General features: G+C 41.1%; 1 protein-coding gene across 1 annotated transcript in view; it reads right to left on the reverse strand.

Annotated features, from left to right (window-relative positions):
* The window catches only part of thsd7ab (thrombospondin, type I, domain containing 7Ab), a 388,049-nt gene that overhangs the window by 190,595 nt on the left and 170,822 nt on the right, over positions 1-26,632 (reverse strand). Inside the window, exons 2-4 of the mRNA XM_060900617.1 lie at positions 22,405-23,251; positions 5,403-5,651; positions 3,980-4,161 (exon numbers count right to left, since the gene is read on the reverse strand). Of these exons, the coding sequence (XP_060756600.1) occupies positions 3,980-4,161; positions 5,403-5,651; positions 22,405-23,251 (1,278 nt within the window). The remainder of the gene's footprint in view (positions 1-3,979; positions 4,162-5,402; positions 5,652-22,404; positions 23,252-26,632) is intronic.

A 26,632-nucleotide genomic window follows, 5' to 3' on the forward strand; every position in this document is an offset into this window, starting at 1 on the left:
GTTGGTTGTAGGCTAATTCAAGTGCTTCCTTCCGTAAGCTAAGTTTGCCTGGCTACACAGATGCAAATGGACAATTTTAACGAGTAGTAGATGAAGAATGTAAACATATAATGATGTTGTGCTTTTGCAACTTGTGTGTTTGTGACTTATTGCGGCAAAAGCAGCGTGTCCTTACCTTGATACGGGCGCCTTGAAACAGTTCAGAGTGTTTAGCTGCGCGTGTCGATTGGCTATATCTCTTGTGCCAAACAAATCAGATGTTGTGGTGGGCGGGACCGTGTTCTTGAACTCAGAGAGGCGAGTGCAGGAAAGGACGTGCAGTGACAGTCGCGTTAGGAACGAAATGGCTGCAAAAAGGCATGTTATCGGCATATTGGTAGAAATTATGGCTGATACCGATAACCCTAAAAATGCAGAATATCGGCCCGATATATCGGCCAGGCCGATTATCGGTCGACCCCTAGTCCTGAAAACATTAAAATCAAGTTATCCAATGAGATTGTTGTTTGTTTGTTGTCTCTAGGCTGAGAAGAGTTTAGAGCTGCTCACTCATTGGTTAGGACTTAATTGCCGGGACAGAAGGCCATGGCAGTGTATGTTTATGTAGGAAGTGACAGATGAATTAACCAATCAGATTTTGATTTATTGGAGGAGGGACCAAAAATGTATCTCCCTCGGCATTCTCAAACCCCAATGCAAGCGTAACCACGAGTTGGCACCATCAGCGTGGCAGTGAAGTCACCTTCCAGACGGTGTAGCATTCATCAGTAGTGTTAGTGAATGATAATTAATAAAGCGGTCAAGCCAGCATTATCTCTCTCTCTCTCTCTCATTATCTCTAGCCACTTTATCCTGTCCTACAGGGTCGCAGGCAAGCTGGAGCCTATCCCAGCTGACTACGGGCGAAAGGCGGGGTACACCCTGGACAAGTCGCCAGGTCATCACAGGGCTGACTCATAGACACAGACAACCATTCACACTCACATTCACACCTACGGTCAATTTAGAGTCACCAGTTAACCTAACCTGCATGTCTTTGGACTGTGGGGGAAACCGGAGCACCCGGAGGAAACCCACGCGGACACGGGGAGAACATGCAAACTCCGCACAGAAAGGCCCTCGCCGGCCACGGGGCTCGAACCCGGACCTTCTTGTTGTGAGGCGACAGTGCTAACCACTACACCACCGTGCCGCCCGCCAGCGTTATCTATCGAGAGCAAGTAGCACAGGCTAATGACTGAGAAACTAAGATTTCTGTCTCCAGACTCTTCATCCACGTTGCACACTCGCTACAGTATTTTTCACTCAGACTTAAGTATTCATTTCCCTGTGAAATTTACTGAGTTACTTTTAAAATCAACATCGACAGCTACACACAATCCCTTGCAAAATCCTTTGCCCTGTTGCTTTTTTGGTGTCTGGCAAAGTTTTGGCTGAGCTGACGTCCCAGCTCTAATAGTAATGGTTCACCACTGATACATAGGTTTCTGTCTCCCCTCTTTGTCCTTTCATACATAAACCAGGTTTGCTTAATTGTTAAACTGAGCTGGTTAAACTTTTTAGCCTCCAGAGGTTAAGGGCAAAATCAATGCCAACCACCAAACCTGACGACTTCCTCTATGCCGATGATGCCGCCCTGGTAACTACATCTCCTGAATCCCTACAGGAAGGTGTCAGCGCACTGAAATCTGCCTGCGACACCTGGGGGCTGACCATCAGCAAATCCAAGATGGAGGTAGTGCATGTACAGTGCGATCACTCCCCCTCCATCACGATCGACAACCATCCACTAATGCATGCACACACGTTTGTACCTTGGTGGCAACATGTCAGATGATGCAACTCTCGACCCAGAGATCCAACTTCGAGTCTCTTGCACCGCAGCAGTTTCAGTGCTTTGCGTACTAGGTGCTGGAATAGGAAAGGCCTTAGTCTGTCATCTAAGTTGACCATTTACAAGGCAATAGTCCTACCATCTCTCCTCTATGGTTCTGAAACGTGGCCAACCATAGTCCACCACATCTGCTGTCTGGAAGTTTTCCACCAGAGATCGTGCTGACAGATAATGAGCCTCAAGTGGTGGCAGCATAAGACCAATGCTGAGGTCCTCCACTGTGCCGATTCTACTGCCATCGAGACCATGCTTCGAAACATCAAACTACACTGGCTCGGCCATGTGGCACGAATGGATGACTCCAGAACACCAAAGCAACTGCTGTTCGGTGAACTAAAGCAGGGCAAGCACGATAAGGGTCATCCACGTAAGCACTGGAAAGACTGTGCCAAGGAGGACCTGCGGCTCTTTGGCATAAATGCCGTCTGGTACCAGATTGCGCTGAACCGCAGCACCTGGCGGGCTGCTCTCTCATCGGGAAAGGAGCTCTACAAGGCCCGCCTGTCATGCTCCGCCCCGGACTTCCACTCTAGCGTTTTTGTCCTTGTCTGTCTTGTGTTTTTGTCAAGTTTTTTGTCTCTTTTTACCTGGACTATTTTTGCCATTTGTTTTTGTCCAGTTGTTTACCTTTTTGCCACGCCCATTTCCCTGAATTAAAATCACCTTATTTATTGGATTACTGTCTGTGTTCTGCTTGTGGATCCTTATCTCCCCAGACCTCCACCACCCCTAACACCGCCTCCAGATGAAGGCAGCCGAAAGACGCAAGCGTCAGTGACTGAGGGCATCCAAGGGTCTGCCACCATCATAATATGATGGGGACCATAAGTAAGTAAGAGCTGGTGATGATTTTCCAACATTGTAGTTCTGTTGGTCGTTTGTTACAAATGAAACATTCAGTGCATCCCCCCCCAACATCGAGAATCTGAAGGTGAAGTGGAAGATCTGGTGTCCTGTCATGGGATGGGAGTGAAATCTGTGCCATGGTATTTAAACAGGATGATGACTATCGAGCGAGATTGTTGTAAATGTGACCCACATGAATCCATGAGCACCGATACATTTGAGGGGAAAAAACCCACAAGCTCAAGGATGCGAATAAATTTGTTAAAAATGGACTGAAGTGAAGAGAGAGTTTTTATCAGGAAATGATAAAATATAACAAAAACAGGAGGAGTCCTATTTTCTGTGCCAACTGTAAACTACTGGTTGATGTCGCAAATAACATATGAATACCGATACGAACAATAGCACTTGACCAATCAACGGTCTGCATAGTTTCTAGCTCCGCCCACACTTGCTGTGCATGAAGTGTAACAAATTCAGAATGTGGAACTGTGGTTCATTTGAGCGAAGCTGATCTTGTTTACACGCAGTGTCGTGTCTCCATTTCACCACTCAGGTGCTTCTTCTTGATTTTCTAACACAACCTACACACGAATTACACACAACCGTTCAAACAGCACAGACTGACTTCTTGTCTTCCCAACACCCCTGCTCTCCATACCTGTCCAGCTCACCCCGATAACCGGACAGGACCCCTGCACCATGCCGATTAGGACACGACCCACCACCTCCATTTGAACCCAGCATGAGCAACTGCTGGTTTCTTTAAGAGCAATCTCTGCTGCAGCACTTTCATTCACACCTCTGCTTTAAAGAAGTGTCAACTCGGGCATGTGCGTGTGCTGATAGGTGTCTGTGCACAGCAAGGAAGAAAGGAGAGAAGAAGAAAAAATATGGCAGGGAAGCGAAAGACGTGAGGAAATGTAGAGGTGAAGTCGTTATGAAAGCAGGAGAGATGAAAACGACAGAGAAATCAGGATCATCTTTTTAAACTGCATTTAAAAATGCTGATGCCGTCTGTGTGAGAATGTATAATGTGAGTTTCTATGAAAAAAAATTTTGAAAAAATATTTCTTCCCATTTGAAACAAGGAATATATGCTTAGCTCTAAGATTTTTTTTACTATAAATATATTATTTTTTATATTTCATATAAAAATTTAGAGAAACCCTTTCCATTTTGGTCATCTAGGGATTGTCGTCATCATCCGTTATGTTTAATCCTGTGTTGGCTTTGTACCTGGCTTGTCTCGGCTGGTGCTGAGGTCAGAAATCAGATCAGCGTTAGCTCGGACGCAGTACACCTCCCTGGTCTGCATGCCTCCTCCACACAAACCAGTCTGGTTGGAGCGACGTCGGTCCTGCTGGCTGAGCAACACGTCCACCCGACACTCCGCCCACTCCGTCGTCCTCCAGGTGTGGCTGATGAGGTCACATGACAAACTGGTTACTAACATTTATATTTAACAGTTATTCCCCGAAATTGAGTTGTCCATGAGGTGATATGTGCCAAGTTGGCTCTAAGCCGTGTACGACGAGATTGAGTGGAATAACTGTTTTATTCTATCCACATTCACTGAATTTTGAGAAATGGAGCATTTTTATTTTTTGCAAACTTGTTAAATAAAAACTTTAGCTAAAATGTCCAACAAAATAATTTCTGCTTAGAATGTAAACAAACTGGCAAAATGACAGGAGCAATTTGTGAAAAATGCGATAATAATAATAATAATAATAATAATAATAATAATAATAATAATAATAGAAATTTACAAAGATACATTCTTACCATCAAATACTTTTTATTCCATATTTTGTTGCCTTTTTATTTTTGGGGGTTTTGTTTTCAAGTAGAGTTTTTATTTCATTCTCAGTTGGTTCAGCAACACGTGCCGCCATTTTGTTTTTCTCTACTCACGGTATATGAGCTGATATCCTAGTAGTAGAGTAGCCAGTCAGAGCGCGTGATTGCTCATATCCACTGAATGTGGATAGAATAAAAGTGTTTATCCTGACAAGCAACAGTTATTTAGAAAAACCCAGAGATGGAGGTGTAAATAGTTATGTAAAAAAAAAGAATGTGATCTTTTTTGTGGTAGCTAATTACATAGGTAGCAAATAGTCTGCAAGTTAATTAGCTGATTTTCAGATGTGCTGTACATATCGGAATGTTGTGTTGTATACTATTTATCCACTTAATGCTTTATGGAGCATTACCATGGAAACAGTCATCAAGACTTCATTCAAATTCAGTTCAAACTTCTGATTTATTTGACATCCTACCAGAAGAGCTGCCATGATATTCTAACATGAGTTGGTGGAATAGCTTTTACAAATGCCTACATAGGTGTGTGTATAAACAGTTTTATGGTGGAAGCCATGGTCTAACAATTAGAGAAGCAGCTTTGGGACCAAAAGGTTGATGGTTCAATTCCCTGGACCAGAAGGAATGGCTGAAGTGCCCTTGAGCAAGGCACTGAACCCCCAGCTGCTCCCCAGGCTGCTCTGGATAAGACCGTCTGCTAAATGCCTATAATGTATGTCATAAAGGGTTTATGAAAGTCTTGTGTAGCATTATGAAGTGATGAGTCTAATAACGCCGTCTGGATTCTTTTTGGATATTCTGGTATCAGTTAGTGTCGGGCGTCATAGTGGATGCTCACATGGGACACGGTGGGACGCTGTCTCCCACTGGCTCGCACAGCTGGCTTTCCTCCAGCACCGGACACTGGGCTCCTCCACCTACCAGGAGCTGCTGAATGTCCCTGCTGCGGGTCCGGATGCCTGTCGGGGTGTCTGGGTCAGCACACGTCTTCGAGCATGGAGCCCACTCCGCCCACTCGCCCACCACACAATCTTTAAGCATTAGGCACGGCCGGTGAAGATCTGGGAGGCTCCAGTGGGGGCAGTAACTACATCAACACACACAAACTGGTATGAGAGTGGTGCAAGCAGGGCGGTGTCTTCCATCACACTCAGTCATGTAATAGATGCAGTTATATCAAGTTCCTTGCTTACAAACAACAAATTAAGTGATTAACATGACTGAATGGTGACAACAGTTAGATTTTTACCTCCATTTTCTCCCAAATCTGGTCACCTGCCAGTTCCCACCCACCATCAACTCTCTCCATCATACGAGATACAACAGCTACCAACCAGTCAGGCAGGGTAAATGTTATAGGCTCAGTTCTGTTTGCTTTAAACTATACGTATGTATAGAAAAGATGGCCACTGTGGTTGTTTAGAACAAGGGTTCTCAACCTTTTCTACTTTCAGGCCCACCTATTCATACTTGTAACGAGTCAGGGCCCATTAAAATATGATCCCCAATTATTTTGGCTCATCTATTCTATATTAGAATCTAATAATCTACTGTAAAGTGTATTAATAGGATGCAACATCACTCCCTGTTACAGATGGGAGCCCAGGAATTAAATAAATGCAAAAAAACCAAACTGTTTTTAATTGTAGGCAGAGGTGGACAAAGAACCCAACTTCATTACTTAAGTCAAAGTACAGATCCCACTGGTCAAATGTGACTCCGATACAAGTGAAAGTTGTCCAGTCAAATTTTTACTTAAGTTAAAGTACTGAAGTACTTGCTTTTAAAAATACTGAAGTATTAAAAGTACATTTTCTGTCAACGCATTGTATTATTGCCACTACGCTTACAAAACATAATGCTGTTACCAAAGACAGAAATGTGAATTCACAAAATGAACGCATGCTGTGTATCGTGGTGGTTTAACGTTAAAGTGCATATCACGGGTAAATTCAGGAGCAAGATCAATGTAATTCTCCTATTTTATATTAAACGTCGGTCAAATATCTGTAACATTTTGTATTTTGTGCAATTTTTTTTACCTTGCGCAATACCAGAAAAATTCAGTTGAAATCAAGCCGTTTGAGGCGAATTGGTCCGCCTCTGAAAAAAACTTGGCATTTGGATTTCCCGGGAAACATTGATTTTCGTGACGTCGCGTGCCTTCTGAATCCTATGTCAGCGCTGGTTTGTTTATGAGAAAACGACCTGGTGGTTTTCTGCAAATTTCTTCAACATTATCACGTAATTATGAAAATGGTTAACAGATGTATTGTAGGAGGATGTAGCAACATTACATTCTTCATCCAAAGGTGAAGTAACATTGCGTTCAGGTGACAATTCCATATTTCAATGCAAAATCGCTAGCTGCTAAACTTGGTCTGCACAGTCTGTGCACTGAAACCGTGCAAGCTCTCGCAGCCTGCTGGCGCTTCCGCAGGTGACGTCACGAATCTGGCTCCAGACTCCCTTGGGATTTTTCCAGATGCGTTTTGTTATTTTATTTTTTTTCTGCTGTAGACAGATGGCCTTGTGCAAAATTACCCTTCTGGATGAGTGTGTAAAGGGACATACTTTCATATAAAAAAAAAATTGGTCCAAGATATGCACTTTAAGCTAGCTAGTCAGTGAAGCTCCACCTGACATGCTAGCAAATTTTTTCAAACTCAAAATCATATTGGGTGGCTAACGTTACTAGAAAAGAAAGATTTCTACATTCTGTTTATTGGGCAAGATTATGCTAAAATGTATTTCTGACAGGACTTCAGATAAGTTAACATTATTCATGTTAGCGTAACTCCATTTTTACATGTTAACTAACAGTGTCCAAGTTAACTAGCTATGTGTAAACATTAGCCGTGGATAAGGCGATGGCAACTTGGCGGGAAAAGCCATAGAAAGTCATTTGACTAACCAGACTGCACAGCTACATTTGCAATGTTATTGCTAGCTCTAAAAGCACAGACAACTTCGTTACAAGCTTTCTCTTGGAATAAAACGTTTATATCCCTCAATATGCTTCCACAGGTAGGATGGTAAGTTTTTGTAGGCTGTGATGTGGTTCGTTTTCGGCAAACAAAGCAAACATTTAAAACAAAATGAATCTTTATTCCTTTCAGAAAACTGAAACATGGGTTCTACAACCCCGATTCCAAAAAAGTTGGGACAAAGTACAAATTGTAAATAAAAATGGAATGCAATAATTTACAAATCTCAAAAACTGATTATTCACAATAGAACATAGACAACATATCAAATGTTGAAAGTGAGACATTTTGAAATTTCATGCCAAATATTGGCTCATTTGAAATTTCATGACAGCAACACATCTCAAAAAAGTTGGGACAGGGGCAATAAGAGGCTGGAAAAGTTAAAGGTACAAAAAAGGAACAGCTGGAGGACCAAATTGCAACTCATTAGGTCAATTGGCAATAGGTCATTAACATGACTGGGTATAAAAAGAGCATCTTGGAGTGGCAGCGGCTCTCAGAAGTAAAGATGGGAAGAGGATCACCAATCCCCCTAATTCTGCACCGACAAATAGTGGAGCAATATCAGAAAGGAGTTCGACAGTGTAAAATTGCAAAGAGTTTGAACATATCATCATCTACAGTGCATAATATCATCAAAAGATTCAGAGAATCTGGAAGAATCTCTGTGCATAAGGGTCAAGGCTGGAAAACCATACTGGGTGCCCATGATCTTCGGGCCCTTAGACGGCACTGCATCACATACAGGCATGCTTCTGTATTGGAAATCACAAAATGGGCTCAGGAATATTTCCAGAGAACATTATCTGTGAACACAATTCACCATGCCATCCACTGTTGCCAGCTAAAACTCTATAGTTCAAAGAAGAAGCCGTATCTAAACATGATCCAGAAGCGCAGACGTCTTCTCTGGGCCAAGGCTCATTTAAAATGGACTGTGGCAAACTGGAAAACTGTTCTGTGGTCAGACGAATCAATTTGAAGTTCTTTATGGAGATCAGGGATGCCATGTCATTCAGACTAAAGAGGAGAAGGACGACCCAAGTTGTTATCAGCGCTCAGTTCAGAAGCCTGCATCTCTGATGGTATGGGGTTGCATTAGTGCGTGTGGCATGGGCAGCTTACACATCTGGAAAGACACCATCAATGCTGAAAGGTATATCCAGGTTCTAGAGCAACATATGCTCCCATCCAGATGACGTCTCTTTCAGGGAAGACCTTGCATTTTCCAGCATGACAATGCCAAACCACATACTGCATCAATTACAGCATCATGGCTGCGTAGAAGAAGGGTCCGGGTACTGAACTGGCCAGCCTGCAGTCCAGATCTTTCACCCATAGAAAACATTTGGCGCATCATAAAACGGAAGATATGACAAAAAAGACCTAAGACAGTTGAGCAACTAGAATCCTACATTAGACAAGAATGGGTTAACATTCCTATCCCTAAACTTGAGCAACTTGTCTCCTCAGTCCCCAGACGTTTACAGACTGTTGTAAAGAGAAAAGGGGATGTCTCACAGTGGTAAACATGGCCTTGTCCCAACTTTTTTGAGATGTGTTCCCTTGGTAAAATTTTCTATAGATTTCTATAGAAAAAAAATCTATAAAAATTCTATAAAATTTCTAAATGAAATTTTATAGAATTTTTATAGACTTTTTGTAGAAAATTTATAGAGTTTTAATAGAAATTTTATAGAATTTTAATATAAATTTTATAGAGATTATACATAGAAATCTTATAGAATTCCTATAGAAAGTCAACAGAACGATTGGTTCTTGAGAATGGTTTATATTTCGTATCTGAACATTTAAAGCATAAGAAATAAGAAAGAAATAATTCCTGCTTTCACTTAAGAGATGGTCGGATTGGGACCCTGCAGTTAGTGGTTGCAGTGTGTAAAAATGAATCTCATCTCATTATCTCTAGCCGCTTTATCCTTCTACAGGGTTGCAGGCAAGCTGGAGCCTATCCCAGCTGACTACGGGCGAAAGGCGGGGTACACCCTGGACAAGTCACCAGGTCATCACAGGGCTGACACATAGACACAGACAACCATTCACACTCACATTCACACCTACGCTCAATTTAGAGTCACCAGTTAACCTAACCTGCATGTCTTTGGACTGTGGGGGAAACCGGAGCACCCGGAGGAAACCCACGCGGACACGGGGAGAACATGCAAACTCCACACAGAAAGGCCCTCGCCGGCCCCGGGGCTCGAACCCAGGACCTTCTTGCTGTGAGGCGACAGCGCTAACCACTACACCACCGTGCCGCCCGTAAAAATGAATGTGAAGATGATATATGTAACTGTAAAAAAGAATTGTACTGTATATTTCGACGTTTAACATCTACTCGAATAATGTTTCAATTAAATACAGGTATATATAAAGTTAAGGGGCATCAAATTAGAGAGGTTGAAATCACTAATGAATTGATAGCATGTAATTTATCTGATATAGCAAATAAGTATATTTACATGAAAATACAAAGACGTTTGTTTCACTTCTTCCAAATGCCATTGAGCTTGACTGAAAATTAATGTATAGCATATATCAGCGTTTATTTTGGAAGTACATTTATTAAATTATGTCTTAAACTGTAATTTACATTTGGATCAATTGAGTTGTTGATCAGAAGTGTTATTATGTGAGATAAAGTAAATGAAATAAAGAACATTTTTATTGGAGATAAGTACTAAAGTTGTTCTTTGGATGCAAGGCCTTTTGTCTCAGACTGGAATTTCTGTAGGGTCTTTAAAATCCACCAAGTTGTGTTTTTATGGAAATAACCATTATGAAATTTATAAAATTCTGTTGGCCCTAATAAAGTAGAGCTTCTATAGAACTCTGTATCAATTCTATAGAAATCGTTTTCTATAGACTACTATTTATATAGAATTCTGTTGAGATTCTATAGAAGCTGTTTTCTATAGAGTACAACTTCTATAGAATTTATACTATTTCTATACAACTTCTATAGAAACTATTTTCTATAGAGTATTAGTTCTATAGTGTTCTATAGAGATTGTATAGAAAGAGGGGTTTCTATAGGATTTTCTATAGCGTTTCTATAGAATTTTAAAAAACATTTTGACAAGGGTTGTTGTCATGAAATTTAAAATTACCTAATTTTTCTCTTTAAATGATACATTTTCTCAGTTTAAACATTTGATATGTCATTTATGTTCTATTCTGAATAAAATATGGAATTTTGAAACTTCCACATCATTGCATTCCGTTTTTATTTACAATTTGTACTTTGTCCCAACTTTTTTGGAATCAGGGTTGTAGGTAAAGCCATGAGTGTGTGTGTTCCCCAGAAGAACCACCTCCTTCCGTTCTGCCATCAACTGATCGTGTTCAAATAAAGCTGCTGAGAAATCATTGAGCTTGATTTTATCCAGTCTATGGACGTGACGTGACCCTAGTGATTACTGATCGGCTCTCAGTGTCACCTGTGAAAAAAACAATCACGTTTTAGAAAAGAAAAGAAAAAAACATCCACTTTCAAACCTGCTTCATAGTAACGAGTAACGAGCACCTTGATAGAAATGTAGTGGAGTGAAAAGTACGATATTTGCCTTTCAAATGTAGTGAAGTTAAAGTCATAAGTTTCCAAAAAAAAAAAAACCACTCAAGTAAAGTACAGATACTCAAAAAGTGTACTTAAGTACAGAACTCAAGTAAATGTACTTCATTACTGTCCACCTCTGTTTGTAGGTATTGTATTTAAAACTGTATGGATGTGCCAGAAGCTGATCCCATGCATGCAGGTCATTCTCAGTCAAAAGGGATTAATGATCCAAAAGTGGAGTCTGGTCCATTAACACAAGAACTTATTGCCATGTTTGTGTTCAGCAAACACGCAAGTTATTAAAATCAAGAAGTACACTCAAAAAAAGTGGATCTAGAAACCATTCAATGGGATTAGATCCTTACATTGTATCCCACAATGCCTTGCACGAATGAAGAAAGCCCACCACATGATGCATGACGTAATATCTTGTATCGGGTCATGGTGAAGCAGGGAAAAGTAGCGGAGAATTTAGGGCCACATGGAGATAAATTCATTAATTGTTCTATTTAAAAAAAACTAATAAAATTGGAAGTATGTGATTTGAATTCAGTAGCTTTCAGTCCACTAAACAAAAATAATTGGGTGTCAGGAAAATTCTTTTTATGACCTACACTTGAAAAATCTGAAAGGCAGTCTACCTTTAATTAATTAATATTTCTTTACTTGAGTTGCTCTGCCAAGCGCCTGTTCTGTCTGCTGGTTAACAGTTCACATGTAGCGTTAATCAAGATCCCAATCCAGTGAGAAATAATCAGACGTGTTTGGTCGAATTTACCGGTAATCATTACGCTTCTGAAGATTGCAAGGCCAGTTGTTTCGTGTAAAATTGCAGCATTTTATCTTTTTGTCTCTCTCCTTTGTCCAGCAGTGAAGCTGCTGCCAGGCTATTAGAGTTAATTACAGCCTGCATTTAATGCAGTGTAGCTTCATTTAGCATTCTTGTATTTCGCTGTCACTTGGGCCTCACAGAGAAAGAAAGTGTTCAATACTGAGCTCGATTTCTGGAAGAAAAAAAAAATTTGTCCAGCAAAAAGAGGCTCGGATCAAGAGCTGAACGTTTGGAGGAATATTAGGAAAAGCCATCGAGCAATTTCTTCAGAGCAACATTTGTTCCAGTTTTGAGAAATACCAAAAACAAGTATCAATATTTCAGAGGCAAAAATAAACAACTTTAACCTCCTAAGACCCAAGCTGTTTTTATTACATGCATTTTTTTATTTCTTTTTGCTATTTGGGCTTATTAGAACCTGATTAGAATAAAAACTAAGCATCATCTTTGATAAGATGTACTTTTTGAGAAAAAGTATGTCCACATATGTGGATTCTTGTTCTGAATTTCTAAAAAGTGCTGTCTACGTATGTGACCACTAGGCCCTAGGAGGTTAAAGATAAATATTTATGCATCTTGGAAGTGTGTGAGTCATTTTTGTGGTTCATTTTTAAAAATATCATATTCCTGTCACTTTATAAAAGGACTACACCATGTTTTGTAGATATCTGAATATCACTGGGGGGCGGCACGGTGGTGTAGTGGTTCGCGCTGTCGCCTCACAGCAAGAAGGTCCGGGTTCGAGCCCCGTGGCCGGCGAGGGCCTTTCTGTGCGGAGTTTGCATGTTCTCCCCGTGTCCGCGTGGGTTTCCTCCGGGTGCTCCGGTTTCCCAAAGACATGCAGGTTAGGTTAACTGGTGACTCTAAATTGACCGCAAGTGTGAGTGTGAATGGTTGTCTGTGTCTATGTGTCAGCCCTGCGGTGATCTGGCAACTTGTCCAGGGTGTACCCCGCCTCTTGCCCATAGCCAGCTCAGCTGGGATAGGCTCCAGCTTGCCTGCGACCCTGTAGGACAGGATAAGTGGCTACAGATAATGGATGGATGAATATCACTGAGTCAATCTAAAAAAAGGTTTTGGCCAGATAATAATAATAATAAGTGTACTGTTTGTTTAATGTTTTAAATTTGTTTTTGTGAAATTGTGTGATTTTTGCCTCAATAATGAGACCTCAGCATGGAAAAGAAGCACATCAGGGTGTCTTGTATTTTAATCTCGGTCAATCACATGGTATACAACACACACACACACACACACACACACACACACACACACACACACACACCAATCTGTATCACAGTGAGGGAAATAAGGAATTTTAAGCAGACTGTCACAGGACATACAAGTCTGAAATGTTGTCTGTCCGTCCAAATTTCAGCCTGTCACAGCCTGAAACAATGCAACCAGGGGTCCAGGGCCCACCTTAGGGCCCCGGAAGCTGAAGGGCTTTAGATGCCTGGAGACCCTTACAAAAAAGAAGCTTATTCAAGTGTGCTTCTAGTATACTTCTTTTAAACTAAAAATAAGAGAGTATGCTTTCTGTTTACTTTTTATTTACTTATCAGCAATATACTTAATAAAGTTATACATAAGTATACTTGGCTTATACTGAAAAGTATATCGAAAAGTCTAAGTATATTAAGCGTATACTTAAACTTTTGATCAAGATATACTTAACCAAAGTGTAATAAAGTATTAAAATATTTGTGCTTTATATTTAAGTGGACTTGCCCTGTAGTTGTGCTTATCCTTTTGATAGTAGCCTATAAAATATTTATTTTTTTCACACTTACCGGCTTCTTTGTGATACATGGCAGCGTGTTTTAAATCCCATTTTTTTAAGTTTGTGGTCAGCTCAAAACACTTAAGTTGTCTACTGGTAGTGTGCATGAGGTAAGGGTTAGGGCTAGAAAACTAATAGTAGACCTAGAAGGGTAATTGCAGTAAACTTCAAAACTAAAAAGTGGACTAGATGTATATAACCAGTAACTAATAGTATATTTCCAATATGCTATAAAGTATACTTTTATAAACTAAAAAGTGGACTAGAAGTGTGTAACGAGTAAACCAATAGTATATTTCCAGTATACTATGAAGTATGCTTTTGTAAACTAAAGAGTGGATGACAAGTATAGAACTAGTAAACTATTAGTATATAAGTTTACTTGTGGTATACTTGCAGTACAAAGTAAAAAAAAAAAATGCTAGTTGTATACTCAGAGTTTACTTCTCTTAGACTTAAAGTATACTTTTTATAAACTAAAAGTGGGCCAATTTAGTCCCAAGAAGTATTCGATTAGTTTACTTACACATATACTGTAAGTACATTGATATCAGTATACTTGGTACACAAAAGTATACTTAAGTAAATATACTTTAACTTTACTTAAGTATACTTAATAAAATGAACTTGAAGTATACTTCTTTTTGATAAGGGGATGCTTCTCAGCTATTTCCAGGCACATTTTTGTGATCTTCAAAGGCCAAATTACACTCGACATTGGTTGCTAATTACACTACAAATTGAATATAATTTACAAGAAAATGTCAGAAGGTTCGAGAAAAACATGCTTAAACTTCTACCCAAGAAAACAGTAGCACACACAAGTCAGTTCCATATAGGTACTATAATAACACCCATCTAACATTATGTCAACAATGACTATTTTTTATACCATGGTTATAATAAGTCTATAAGAAATTTAGTCATTAACAATACAACTATTCTTACACTACCGTTCAAAAGTTTGGGGTCACCCAGACAATTTTGTGTTTTCCATGAAAAGTCACACTTTTATTTACCACCATAAGTTGTAAAATGAATAGAAAATATAGTCGAGACATTTTTCTGGCCATTTTGAGCATTTAATCGACCCCACAAATGTGATGCTCCAGGAACTCAATCTGCTCAAAGGAAGGTCAGTTTTATAGCTTCTCTAAAGAGCTAAACTGTTTTCAGCTGTGCTAACATGATTGTACAAGGGTTTTCTAATCATCCATTAGCCTTCTGAGGCAATGAGCAAACACATTGTACCATTAGAACACTGGAGTGAGAGTTGCTGGAAATGGGCCTCTATACACCTATGGAGATATTGCACCAAAAACCACACATTTGCAGCTAGAATAGTCATTTACCACATTAGCAATGTATAGAGTGGATTTCTGATTAGTTTAAAGTGACCTTCATTGAAAAGAACAGTGCTTTTCTTTCAAAAATAAGGACATTTCAAAGTGACCCCAAACTTTTGAACGGTAGTGTATATAATAGAGTTAAAATTTTCAGGACGAGATTCCAAGTAACTTTGTAATAAAATGACTTTTAAAATGACTCAAAACTAGACCTGGTGATATCATTTGGCATTCAGACCAAAACCTGCGGGACTAGAACTTAGAAAATAGAAGAAAACAATGCGAAAGAGCAACCAATCAAAACTGAAAGAGTGAAAGTGATTATCATGCCGTTACCATAGGAACAGTCTTTTATGAATGTGTAAGTGGGCGCACAACACTCCGACTCTGGTGTTACTGAGTAAGGGGACAAGTTTTATGTTTCATCTAATTTAGGTAATTTTTAAAAACTATAAAATTATTTGGCAGTGGTCACATGGAAAAGTGTAAAGTATAAAGTTTCTGTCAATATGTTTATCATACTTATATGATAAAAACTCACAAAGATATTTATCTCAATAGAGCAGCGGCTACAATCACCGACAGTCCATAATTATCGACACCTTTTCAGATTTACCAATAAAAAACTATTTTACAAAGGTTAGTTTCAGTTCCAACAGTTATTATTGGTTAATTAATCAACCGGAAGACCCGCCTCGCCCTTTGATCTTGTCGTCTGATGACACAGCTTGCTACCTGAGATGGAATTTTTTTAGCACGATCAGCAATTTTTCAGAAAACCTGGACATTATCATCGCAGGTAAGCGTGGTGGAAAGATCATGGACATGGTTTTGCTGATCAAATTCACCGATATTTCATGATCTCCTTGTCGAAACCTACTTTGTTTCTTACTCTTTCATTAGGCAGTCGCCATTTTGTATCTAAACGCGTGTGTGAGGTGTCGATAATAGTGATCACTTTCACCGGTGTCCACCATTATTGACACGCTGTGGAATTAAGGGACATTTACAACTGTTATGGATCGATCTTTGTGTAACATCGTTGAAGTAGATGAAGTACTTTAAAAAAATAAAAGTGCTGTGATTTATAAAAAAATTTTTTCGGATTCATAACAGAATGGAATGTTTATAGAGTATTTGGGATCCAACTGCAGTAAATAGAATTAGACCAGAATTAAATTCCTAGCATATAAAAAATGACATGCTTGAAATATTCAGGTTTTTCTATTCCATTCAGATATTTTTGTTTTTGCAGTTTGTTGTAAATATCGACCACATATTACAATATCAGTAGATATTTTATTTTTTGGTTCGAGGAATGAGATGCAACCTTTGACCTGGATGTTCATATGGTTACAATATCAATTTCCTGTTGACATTTATTGGTAAACTACAAAACTAGAAATTAATACAAGAGCAATTCCAGCGTTATGGACGTGACACTTGAACTCAAAATGGCAACAAATGACCCAGTGCATGTTTTATTGTCTCCCAGTATTTAAACAGGTGTTGCATATTTTAAGGCTGTACCATACTGGAGAAGTGATAGAACAAGAACAATTCCCATAGTACATCTAGGGCATGCCAGAAAATGCCAATAAAAGATGCGTTATGGATGTGACAGAAAAAGTATCACTTTTCTTGGGTGACTGTACATTTTTATCAAACTCTGTGAAATTGTAAACCTAATGTCGAAATGGAGATATCCATTTGATAGAGGGGTTCAAGGTGAATATTAAAACTTTGTTTAAAATATTTTGTATTTCATGCAGAGTTTCAGAAGGAAAAGTCAGCGTTATGGATGTGACGAAATTCCGTTATGGATGTGACGCGTCTGAAATAGACATGGCATATGTTTAGAAAATCAGCAATTTAACCACCATAACCCTTTGAAAAACTCTCTAAATATCAGCTAAAACTATCAAAGTTCTTAAATAATATTTAGGATGGCTATTGTTTTGCTGTTTTGTGGATTTTAGCATACATTTCTGTGGCTTGTGGCAATAATATAGAATTGTACATGATCAAAGTTGGTTTTAGCTTGGGTTTTACATTATAAGAAAGAAAGACTGACAGTGACATATTAGGTTGGTTACAAATTGGTTCAACTTATTCACATCTGTAAAATACAGGCCTAGGTGAGATCTCTGGGAGTGGTTTTGATGTATTACATGTTGCTTTATTTTTGCATGGTGAGGTTGACATTTACATGGAATTGCCCACAAACAACAACGAATGATTAACAAAATGTGATCTATGAAAATACTTCGAAAGTGGAACAAAAAGATTTTCTGACGCAGGTTAAACATTATCAGTTCATTTGTTTACAAACATTAGAATTACTTCCTCATTTACGTAAACACCGACATCCATATATTTATATAAAAGATATTTTGGACTAAATATAAATCTATGTAAAACAAATTTTAAATAAAAAACTACGTTTTGTTAACTTAATACCGCACACCGATTATTATTATTATAAATAATCATCTGGAAGGCGATAATTGTGGAACGGTGTCGATAACTGTGGACAAAGGTGTCACTAATTGTGGAACGGTGTCAGGTGATCTGATACGCTAAGTCATCGGGAATCAACTCATTTTTCCCAGTGGAAGTTTGAGTAATTATTCGTGCACAATTTACATATTGAAAGTCTTTTCTACTTTTGCAACGGCCAAAAGATTGTTAAGGTTTCGATAATTATAGCCGCCGCTCTACATGACCTACTCGTTCTAAACCTACCGAGCTTCACCGGAGAAGCTCTCAACCCCAGAGGGTTAAAATACAACAGAAAAAACACTTTGTCAGGGTCCAAACCCTGTAGGAGTCTATTTTCTTTGAATGTTAGTGGTAAACCTACCCAGCTGATAACAGCGTCTCATGATGTCAGGCCAGAATGCGGTCCTACTCGCTGATGAGAGGTGACGTGTCATTCATCGAGAGTGTCTGCGATCAACCATTCACAAGCCGTGTTATCTCATCTCATCTCATTATCTCTAGCCGCTTTATCCTGTTCTACAGGGTCGCAGGCAAGCTGGATCCTATCCCAGCTGACTACGGGCGAAAGGCGGGGTACACCCTGGACAAGTCGCCAGGTCATCACAGGGCTGACACATAGACACAGACAACCATTCACACTCACATTCACACCTACGCTCAATTTAGAGTCACCAGTTAACCTAACCTGCATGTCTTTGGACTGTGGGGGAAACCGGAGCACCCGGAGGAAACCCACGCGGACACGGGGAGAACATGCAAACTCCGCACAGAAAGGTCCTCGCCGGCCACAGGGCTCGAACCCAGACCTTCTTGCTGTGAGGCGACAGCGCTAACCACTACACCACCGTGCCGCCCCCCCCAGTGTAACATTTGGAAGAAAATTAGAAGTAGATTAGACCTGTATCTTTACAATTTTTCATGGGCCATCCGGTTTGATGCTTTTGAAATACAGATGTACAAATGCGAAAATTACCAGTCAACATCCACCGAGCCGACCTTATTTCCTACACTATTATCATGATTACTTTAATCAGTTGTCACTAGATTTGTGAGATATTGATTTTTCTCTGCTCATAACCATCCCTGGAGATCATGTCTGTGTAAAATCGTGTAAAGGTGATTAAAATGTGACATCACCGACGCCACAGACCATACATTTTTCCCTTTCTGATTTAAAGAGATTCGGCCATTGTCATTGTAAAAACAACAAAAAGGCACACAAATACAGTCAAAGCTTGACTCGACCAACACAGCTGGCCCACGATCTCATCCACGTCACGGAGGCGAGTGTATATAGAGTTGTCATCAATGTGGCAGAAAATAGGCATCAGAGAGAGAACGTCCGATGCACGGCTTTGACAACCTGCTAGAAAACGAGAGAGAGAGAGAGAATATCGTTCTCTGCCTGTCATCCCCCATGACAGGGGTAAAGGGAGGAAAAAGAGCTACAGAGGCGCTCACAGGTGCTGAAACTGCTCTTCACTCCCAAAAAGTGGATGCCAGATTTGAATAAATTTCTCGCTCGGGAGTTTTCTCTGTCACAGGACAAAATGAGTTCATTAAATAATGCAATGCAGCATAATGCAGTCGATGAGAAAAATAAACCTGGAGCTGGATAATAATTCAATGGTCATTAATTCTGCAGCTCACTACTTTGTTACAGGACATTAAATAAGATTTCAAAGCAGCACAATTGCAAAAAAATTAATTTTAAAATGTCTTCATACACTGTATTTCCTGTACAATAGCTGAGAGAAAGAAAAATACTGCTTTATTTCACCTTTACTCGGCACAAACACGATTCCTGTAATGTGGGTTTCCGAACAGCAGTGCCGAGTTTCCCCAAAGCATCGTAGCATCATAAGATTACATGGTCGAGCGAGCAGCACAATAAACTCTCTCTCCCTCTCGCTCTCTCGTCCCCATATCTATCTCTCTCTCCTCTCCTCCCCATCTCTCTCTCTCTCTCTCTCTCTCTCTCTCTCCTAGTTAAGATGCTCTTAGTCTTAAGAAGGTTTTGGGAAACCCACCAATGATTTTTAGTGTGAATATGGACGAAGCATCATTCTGATTCAAACAATGTTAAATAAACAGTCCGGTACTGTTTGTTTGTTTGTTTGTTTGTTTCCCAGTTATTTCCTGACCAAAACATGCATGTTCTTGTTCCATTGACTTTGACATTATTCCAAAAGTACATTCCGGATTAACAAAACACAAGTGTTTACAAATCTCATCTCATTATCTCTAGCTGCTTTATCCTGTTCTACAGGGTCGCAGGCAAGCTGGAGCCTATCCCAGCTGACTACGGGCGAAAGGCGGGGTACACCCTGGACAAGTCGCCAGGTCATCACAGGGCTGACACACAGACACAGACAACCATTCACACTCACATTTACACCTACGCTCAATTTAGAGTCACCAGTTAACCTAACCTGCATGTCTTTGGACTGTGGGGGAAACCAGAGCACCCGGAGGAAACCCACGTGGACACGGGGAGAACATGCAAACTCCACACAGAAAGGCCCTCGCCGGCCACGGGGCTCGAACCCGGACCTTCTTGCTGTGAGGCGGCAGCGCTAACCACTACACCACCGTGCCGCCCTGTTTACAAATCCGTTTAAGAAAGTTTATTAAATAAATAATGCTTATATTGTGTTTATATCAAAGATCAATTGACTACCTTCACATTACCCATAATGCTTTGCGCCTTGGGGGATAACCAAAATATAAACAAATTACAACAACATGGCGTCGCACACTGACTGTAAACTTTTGAATTTAAATCTCCATAAAACTTTCAAAGAAGTGTCGAAACTAACGAAACCAAAGCTTAAAGAACCCCGCAAAGCCTTTTCTGTGGACTTTGAGAAATCAATCGTTAAAAAAAGTGCTTGTAAATATTGTATCAAACGCTTTGAACATCTCTACTTCGGGTGACAGTGAGTCAGCAGCCTTCTCTGTCTGTCAGCACGGGTGTTCCAGCAATTACTGACCTGCAGAAGAGCTGAGAAAGATCGACACTGATCATAGAAGACTCCACAGTGAAATGGTTTTTGCTGGCTGCTGGTTACGACAAGAAAGCCGTAAGAAAATACAAAACGCTTCGTGCACGGGATTCACGCGGTCGAGTCAGTACTGTAAACACAGCAGAACTGTCAGATTTATTTTGAAGTTGAAGTTGATTTTGATTTCCTTCAGTCTGATTTGAGCTCATATGCTACCGGATTACGACAATCTTTGGGCTGTTAGAGGAAGCTGTTAGAGCTACAGGGTCAAATATTACATTCGATCTACTGACAGAAACACTGAAAGGTGAAGGACAGTCAGTTTACTGACACCACATCGTTTGTGCTTTGTTTTGGGAGTTGATCCTTCAATAAATTTGTCCTTGTTTTTCGTTTTTTCGCACATTTTTTCGTTTCTGTTTCCGGTTGAGAGTACGTCGTGCACATTCTGGCTGCCGCTTCTTACCAGAGCTTTTTTTATTTTCTTTCTTTTTCTATTTTCATTTTTTTATTATTTTTTTTCTGTGTGTTTGTGTAGTTTGATGTTTGTTTGAGTGTTTTGTCTGCCGGTTGTGGTGTAGCTCCGGACCCAGTTTTGGGCATCGGTTCCCTCCAGGCCTTGGTTCGCCGTGAGCGATGCCTGCGCTCCCAGCTGTGGACTGCAGTGAGCTCGTTGCTCATTTTACATCGTGGTTGTCCAGCGCTCTGCGCTTTAATGCTTGGCGTGATGTTCCGAGCGATGTTGCTCGGTGGCGTCGCAGCGGCTGTGCAGGCGGTTTGGGACACACCAGCGCTCTGCGTGGCGGAGCTTCTCTGCTCGCTTTGTGGATCCATGGCATGGTGTTCGAGCAATGTTGTTGATGGCGTCACGGCGGCGGTGCTGGAGATGTGGGACTCGTTTTCGTGCGCCTTTTGGTGGGACTGTGGCTGCTACACCACGGGAATTACATCCTGACCCCTACTCGGTGGACTTTTTACTTTTTATTTTTTTTATTATTATTATTTATTATTATTTTATTTTTTTTAATTTTTATTTATTTATTTTTTCTTTGTCTATAATTGTAAAGCGTCCTTGGGTTTCTTGTAAGGCGCTATATAAATGTAACTTATTATTATTATTATTATTATTATTATTATTATAAACACAAAGACAGCTTCGTGACTTGGATCATCAGACTTTACTCCACCACTGAAGTGTGCAGAACACAGTCGCGTGTTGTCTGTCGGTGTAAAATTTTGACGGCGAATTCTGTCTCACCGTACTTTTCGATGCTTAGCCTCTTTAGGTATTCTATAAAATTTTAAATCAGGAAAAGTCATTTTTCCCCATGTGAATTCAAAGAAATCACTGAGGTTATCTGATTTAGTAAACAAATACTTGTATAGCACCTGGTTACCCCCAAGGTGCAAAGCATTATGGGTATGTAAAAGTAGAGAATTGTACCAACAACAAAATAAGAGAGGAACGATTTTAAAAAGGGTTCAATATTCTGATTAAGGATGTGATGAGGTGACTTTCTCTGTCTCTTCATCCCCAATTTTGAGAAATAGCAATGAAACCAGATGATCACAGTCATCATTTGTAGCTTTCTGGTAAAATTTGGGTATATGTATGTAGCGGAAGTGTTTTGGGAAAAAAAATATTCCTGTTGTCCAAAATGGCCAGCTCCTGAATGATAGTGGGTTAAACAGACTTCCATCACTTGTTATCTTGAGTAAAAACCAAAGAAGGAAAAGTGTGTCAGATATGAAACATGTCCTGTCTGACTGAAAGAAAGATCGTGTTCATGAGATTTGTTTACCTGAGAGGGACGGTGCTGCCATTGCGGTGTACACAGACGACCTGTCGCGCCTGGTATCCCACCTCAATGCCCCACAGGCTGCTCTCCTGCCGATTCAACTTGTTGCGGTTCCGTTTGCTCTTGATGAGCTCGCGTGTCTCTGGATCCCTCACACCCTGCCGTTCTTTACCTTTCCTGCGTCGAGCTTGGCGTGTAACACGAGGTGGCGAGACAGAAACAGACGACACTGGTGGTGCTACAGGATGGAGGCGGCACTCGCTCCAGGATCCCAAGCGCAAGTTGAAGACCATCTCCCTGCCCTCACAGTGCCTTGGTGCACATGTCCGGAACTCGGTAAGGTTGGGACATGGCATGCCTCCGAACAGCGGCGGTGCCAGGACAGAGCGGACGCGATTCTGCAGGCCTAAACCACACGTCTTGGAGCAGGAAGTCCATGGGCTGAAGAGTGACACCACGCAGTCCCTTGGACACGGAATCAGACAGGCCTGCTCCAGCCGTGGCCTCGGTTCAAAGTACTCGCAGATGGAATTGTCGGCTAGAGAACCGTCAGTTCTCAGCACGCAGTTCACCTCCCGTGTCTGGATTCCTGCCTCGCCATGTAAACAGTGCCCGCTGCCTCCTGAGTTCTGGGCTACAGGCGAGCACCGGTTCCAGGAGCCAAGCTGCCAGTCATACAGCTCGCGATGCCAGTCACAGACGTGGAAGCAGCTCTGCTGGTTGGCCGGGCGTGATGACTGCTGGCAGTTGGTGGGAAGCGTGGTCCAGCCCTCCACATGGGCACACCACACAGCTCGGCTCTGAGTGCCACCCGGGCCACACTCGCTGCCCATACACCTTCCCCAAGGACCTGAGGAGAAACAAACCAAAGAGATGTGTCAGAGTTTAACCCGTATTACACTGTTCATGTCACGCTACAGCACTTATAATTACTCCATGTGCAATATAAACAACGTTCACAGACACAGAAAAACTCTTCTCCTGCTTTCAGCCGTCCCAGTGGAAGCGAGGATAAATTACTAGTTCAGTGTAGTGTTCAGAAAACCACACAAGCCCTTCACGACACCCAACATAAACCTATATACACCTTGATAAAACCTTAAACAGGTATGAGCTGGTATAAAGACTGCTTTGGTCCATTTTGATGTCATTCTGATATAACCCTTGAGTCAAGCAACATTTAGCTGATGTAAGATTCTGCTGTGACACTTCAACAAGAATCTCGTGTTGAACGTGTCTCAGGGAGAAGCTAAGGACTAATCGTTAGAGAAGCAGCTTTGGGACCAAAAGGTTGCTGGTTTGATTCCCTGGGCCAGCAGGAATGGCTGAAGTGCCCTTCAGCATGGCACCTAACCCGCAGGCTGCTCTGGGTATGTTGTACATCGCTTTGAATAAGAGCGTCTGCTAAATGCCTGTAATGTAAGCTTGTGACAAATAAGTCAGTTTCCAAACATTTTTTAAATTCTTTTATAAAGACAACTTTTATTTAAGGGGTGGGCGGGGTATAAACCAGTATAAGGGCTTATTCTAATATACACCAACAGATACAGTCAGATAATTAGTGATTATAGATCATAGATCATAGTGTCCGCTAACTGAAACAGTTTACATCTCAAATCTTTTTTTTTTTTAGCTGATCTTGCATTCCCTTGATGTAAAACTTGAGCTGTGTTAATAAAACAAAGTTGAATGTGGGTGTCTTAGCAGCTCTCCTTTATATTCTCAGCGCAGTCGTCTAATGCGAATGCTGAGCGAGTAATGGGCTGAAATTAGTCATACTTTAATTATAGCTCATTACCTGATGCTGTAGAAGACTGACAGCCAAAATGTGCCTGAAATTGCAGAACAGAATGTCTGAGAGCAGAGGACACCATTGGAGGGGAGAAGGTGCGATTGCAAAGAACGAGATTTTATGATGACAGGCTCTTTTTTTTGGTTTTCTTCTTCATCTTAACATGTTGCACAGGGATAAATATAGGTTTCTATGGAAATTTAATCAGCATTATGAAACAGTGACAGCAAAACACAGCAACAGGTATCGACTTAAAGAGTATACGGTACAGGGTTGGCTATTTCTAGTATGCTTTTGATTTTACATACACCTAACCAACCTAGCTAATATGACCTGATCATTCTTTTCTCATGCTTCACTTCTTAAGGCCTCTGCATGCTCTTGCGACAAGGCTTTCGCAGACAGCTTTTCGCAGACAGTTGTAATTTATCGTTGAGCGGGGAGTAATAGGCGTGCGCGATGTTATTCACCGCCACAACGCAAGGGGGCGCGAAGTCGCGAAATCGCTAGGAGTAGTTGGTGGGTGTGGTTAGTGGAGTGTTTATCCTCCGGTTACTTATAATGACTAGAACTGGAGTCGTATAGATGTACGTACTTCCTCACTTCCCCAATCAACCGCTCTTTGTGCTGCTCCATCTTCGCTCGTGTTTTTAAAAATGGCGGTCGTGAAAACAAAACAAACCGGGAAAGTAGGGAAGCGGAAGTGCGTGTACAGCGGATGTAGAGTGGACCAATCAGAGCCCTCTTGTCTGCGGCGCTGTCTGCGAGGCTTCTGCGGTGGTCACAATTTTTGGGAGGTGCGCGCAGAGCGTCTGCGAAGGTGGGGGGGCTACGCAGACACTGTCTGCAACGCTATCTGCGAGGACTGGGTTGTCAGCATAAATTGGCCTTTACTGGACTGAATCAGCATACTAGCCCCAAAAACAGACCCCCCCCCCCCCCACCAACAGAAAATCAGATTTAGAACATTTTATATATAGCGATCAGCCATAACATTATAACCGACAGGTGAAGTGAATAACACTGATTATTCTATCCCAGAGGTGGACAAAGAACCCAACTTCATTACTGAAGTCAAAGTACAGATCCCACGGTCAAATGTGACTCCGATACAAGTGAAAGTTGTCCAGTCAAATTTTTACTGAAGTTAAAGTACTGAAGTACTTGCTTTTAAAAATACTGAAGTATTAAAAGTACATTTTCTATCAACGCATTGTTGTATTATTGCCACAACGCTTACAAAACCTAACGCCTCTGAAGCAACCAACTGGATTTACAAAATGAACGCATGCTGTGGTTTAATGTTAAGCTAGCTAGTCAGTGAGGCTCCACCTGACATGCTAGCAAACTCTTTTCAAACTCAAAATCATATTGGGTAGCTAACGCTACTAGAAAAGAAAGATTTCTAAAATAATTTATTTGGCAAGATTATCCTAAAACATTTCTGAAAGGGGCGGCACGGTGGTGTAGTGGTTAGCGCTGTCGCCTCACAGCAAGAAGGTCCGGGTTCGAGCCCCGTGGCCGGCGAGGGCCTTTCTGTGCGGAGTTTGCATGTTCTCCCCATGTCCGCGTGGGTTTCCTCCGGGTGCTCCGGTTTCCCCCACAGTCCAAAGACATGCAGGTTAGGTTAACTGGTGACTCTAAATTGAGCGTAGGTGTGAATGTGAGTGTGAATGGTTGTCTGTGTCTATGTGTCAGCCCTGTGATGACCTGGCGACTTGTTCAGGGTGTACCCCGCCTTTCACCCGTAGTCAGCTGGGATAGGATCCAGCTTGCCTGCGACCCTGTAGAAGGATAAAGCGGCTACAGATAATGAGATGAGATGAGATTTCTGAAAGGACTTCAGATAAGTTAACGTTATTCATGTTAGCGTAACTCTGTTTTTACATGCTAACTAACAGTGTCCAAGTTAACTAGCTATGTGTTAGCATTAGCCGTGGACAAGGCGATGACAACTTGGTGGGCAAATTCATAGAAAGTCATTTGACTAACCAGACTGCATAGCTATTGCAACATTATCGCTAGCTCTAAAAGCACAGACAACTTCATTGCAAGCTTTCTCTTGGAATAAAACGTTTACACACCTCAATATGCTTCTGCACGTTGGACGGCAAGTTTTTGTCGGCCGTGATGTGGTTCGTTTTAGGCAAACAAAGCAAACATTTAAAACGAAACAGATCTTTAATCCTTTCCGAAAACTGAAACATGGGCCATGAGTGCGTGCATTCCCCAGAAGAACCGCCTCCTTCCCTTCTGCCATCAACTGATCGTGTTAAATAACGCTGCAGAGAAATCATTGAGCTTGATTTTATCCAGTCTATGGACGTGACGTGACCCTAGTGATTACTGATCGGCTGTCTCAGTGTCACCTGTGAAAAAAACAATCATGCTTTAGAAAAGAAAAGGAAAAAAAAATCCACTTTCGAAGCTGCTTCATAG

Source organism: Neoarius graeffei, chromosome 19, assembly GCF_027579695.1.
Source record: "Neoarius graeffei isolate fNeoGra1 chromosome 19, fNeoGra1.pri, whole genome shotgun sequence".
Taxonomy (NCBI): Eukaryota; Metazoa; Chordata; class Actinopteri; order Siluriformes; family Ariidae; genus Neoarius; species Neoarius graeffei.